The sequence below is a fragment of the Teleopsis dalmanni genome, chromosome 1 (assembly GCF_002237135.1).
Source record: "Teleopsis dalmanni isolate 2A chromosome 1, ASM223713v2, whole genome shotgun sequence".
Taxonomy (NCBI): Eukaryota; Metazoa; Arthropoda; class Insecta; order Diptera; family Diopsidae; genus Teleopsis; species Teleopsis dalmanni.
In genome coordinates, this window is record NC_051846.1 from 130,489,251 (window position 1) to 130,492,738 (window position 3,488).

Consider the following 3,488-nt stretch of genomic DNA (forward strand, 5'->3'; position numbering starts at 1 on the left):
ACTTCGCCGTTTAATGTTCCGTCGTAGAAAGTGTTCTTCAATCTTTAGCGATAATGAAAGGAACTTTCTTGGTGCTTCTCGTGTGTTAAACGAGATGCATGCAGCTATTATGTCGGAACGAAATCATTTCCGCAGAAGACAGAATTCGATAGAGTTCCAGAATTCGATCCCACCACACGCACCACATTGGGGTGGAGTCTGGGAATCGCCAGTGCGATCATTCAAGTTACATTTAAGGCGCGTAATAGGCAATGGAATGCTTACGTTTGAGGTGATAAATACTTTGCTGACACAGATTGAAGCAGTTGTGAATTCTCGCCCTTTAGGCGCTACATCAGACTCGGATACTAATTATCTTTCTCCTTCTCATTTTTTGATTGGTCGCCCGTATACGTTGGTTCCAGAAAGCGATCTAAGTCATGTAAACGTCAACAAATTAGACTACTGGCAGCACATACAAAATATGCTTCAGGGATGGCGTACATGGCATCAGGAATACTTAACATCTCTAAAAAACCGTCCAAAATGGTTTCGACGGCAACCCAATATAGCTGTGGGCAACATAGTGATCATTAAGGAATCGAACATACCACCAGCAAAGTGGCTCATGGCTAAGGTAACTGAAATACATCCTGGTTCAGATGGGCTCGTTCGAGTCGTAAAACTTCACACTGTCCATGGGAAGATAACGCGACCCATTACGAAGGTTGTTGTTTTACCTAAATTCTGAAACGCTGTTTCAGGGTCGCCCGGGATGTTCGTGAACCAAATACACAGTACATTGGGATTGCACCTTTTTGAACATTTGTTCAAAAAAAGCGAAATGCATAGAAACACCACCCTTTTCTAGAGACACTTTTTGCTTGGCTGTTATTCGTAGTAGTTCGGTGTGTGCATAAGGGTTCTTTTATTTATTACAATTGTAAAACTTGAAAATTAAATAAAATGTATTCTTAATCATTTAATATTAAATTAAAAATTAAATAAAGTGTATTCTTAATCAATACAGTTAACAGCTAACATGTACTCACGAAGAGTGGGGGTTAATACTTGATAGTCAGACATACCATCAAAAACAAAGGACAGAAATCGAGGACCTTGTATAGACTAGTTGGAGCGAGGTACATCGAAGGCAATGACTGGTAATGGTGGCAGAGTAGTAAATGCAAAAAAAAATCAGGACTGTTGTGAAGATAGTGAACTAGAGGAGGTCAGTAAATAACGCCGACTTAAAATCATTTTTAATCGTGCGATGAGACAAAATTTTTGAGGAGGACTAATGTGATTCTGTGTAACACTAACTTAACCTAACGTGAGAACAAAAATATTTGAGTTTACTACTACCTACTTATACTTTTAAGCTTTAGAGAATATTTATATGTGTAAAGGTGTGTTAAATGAAACGCTTGTGTGTGTTTTTAAAAACTTAAAAGATTTATTACAACATTTACTAAGTTACACTAAAATTAATATGTTCACTTGTCGCCTTTTCCGTACATACTTTTTCTCCTTCTAACTGCAACGTTCGTTTTATTCATTTGGACGTTCGTTCATGTACAAGAATGTTATATGGCCGCCACATATACGTGGAAACCGCTTTAACGAGGAATAATGTATTTGTAAAACTTGTTTGTAGGGCACACAAATCATGAAAAACAGCGGTGCATATATTAACCGATTAGGTTTCGCTAACGCGGACAAAAGACCTATTTACATATACAAATACATATGAATGTGCATAGTCATTAGACAAGAACTTATTACTATAATATACTATTAAGATGATACTATACTATACTATTAAGATATTGAGATTATAAGGTCAAAAAAATGTTTATTAATAAAACAATCATAACTCATGGATATAATAGTTTTTTTTTAATTATTTACAGCAGTCAGGTAAATAGCACATTCAATAAAAGAATGTATGTGTGATAATTTTTTGTTTATAATTTGCTTTTTTTTACTATTAATTCTTTTTAACTTTTCAATTTTTTTAGCTATTAATTTCAAACGAAAAACTTATAATATGTTTCTACTTTTTCTCAGTCGTTGAAACAATTAGCATCTTAAATGTTTTGGAGAGTCTTCGCAACTTATGCTATAAAATCTTAAAATTAACTGAACTCCTTCAATTCTCTTTCAAAATTAATTTTATTTTTAAAATTCTACGCCTTCTTTAAATTAACTTAACAAAAAAAAAGGGCTGAAATATTATTCTGTCTGTTATCGGTTATTTTTAGTGGACTGTATTATTACTTAATTACTTTAATGTTGCCCCAAAACAAAGGTTAATAATACAAAGACACATGTTTTCTCAAGTGGAAAATGCCAGTACTTAGGATATTTTATTATTTCACAAAATATTTTATTACCATAATTAAATACGGTGTGTTGTATTCCCAAAGAAGTACACATTTTGTCTAAGTTTATTAGTTATTTTTGCTCCGCTCGTCGCTGCTTTCGCTGTGACTGCAGACTCTGCTACTGTTGAATCTTGGTTCTGACTGTAATGCTGTCGCTAAGACCGAAACTGTGCGTGCTGTTGTTAGTGTCGTTAATTATGCTTTCTACTGTTGGAGTCGCTGGTCTACTTGCGAGTGTTGATGAATTGTGGCAACTGTTTCAGGTTGGTTCGAATAAGCGCTTGAGTTAGTTGCTGGTATTATTGGTAAAGCCGAAGATGACAGCGCAGTTGTTGATGACGTGTATAGTGTCGAGGTCGTCGCGCTTTGCTGTTGTGTCAAACTCTGTGATTAATTAAGCACAATTTAATTTAATAATCAACATAATTTATGAACATATTTAAATATAGGTTCTGTTATTAATTAATTACTTTAATGTATAGCACAGTTGTTATTTCCTGCATGCACTTCGAATTAAACAATAATTGGGTATTTGTTTTATGTTCTACATTATATGTTTTGGATATTTTAAATTAATTCATTGTAATATAATAAATAACACAATTTATGAATACATTTATATGTAGGTATTGCTATTTATTAATTACTTTAATGTATAGCATTGAAGTCATTACAGACTTCAATTCTGCTCTGAGTTGATTTTCACCCGCTTCTTGTATGCTTGACAAGCTATGTTATCCGTGCACGTTGTGCCGTGTCAGCGCATTTCACTGATCACGTTGTGGAATCGTTGCGTTCAGCATAACTCTGTGATTACAATTGTGGAGATATGTTCACCAACTAAATTTCAAACACAGATTTTTATATTGTATTCAGATTTATTTTTATTTTTATAATCATTGGGCCGATTTACACTATCATGAACGTAACATGAACATGAACTTGAAAACCGGTTACTTATATATGAGAGAGGGAAGAAAGTGTGATGTGAGTTCATGGAGTTTACGCAATGAAATTTGCTGTGTTTCTTCAGTTTGACACGCATACATTTGCAATGTTATGTTTATGTTTACCTTTTAAACTTCTAACTAAGTTAAGAAGTTTAACCAATTCCATGACACG

General features: G+C 34.0%; 1 protein-coding gene across 1 annotated transcript; it reads left to right on the forward strand.

The window, feature by feature from the left end:
* The first annotated feature begins 94 nt into the window (after window positions 1-94).
* On the forward strand, window positions 95-730 carry LOC119666113. Its single transcript, XM_038075392.1, has one exon. It carries the CDS (start codon window positions 95-97, stop codon window positions 728-730), a length of 636 nt encoding a protein of 211 aa, XP_037931320.1.
* Window positions 731-3,488: the final 2,758 nt, after the last annotated feature.

Excerpts from the sequence above, each read along its gene's own strand:
- LOC119666113 (XM_038075392.1), top strand. The coding sequence starts at position 95 with ATGCATGCAGCTATTATGTCGGAACGAAATCATTTCCGCAGAAGACAG.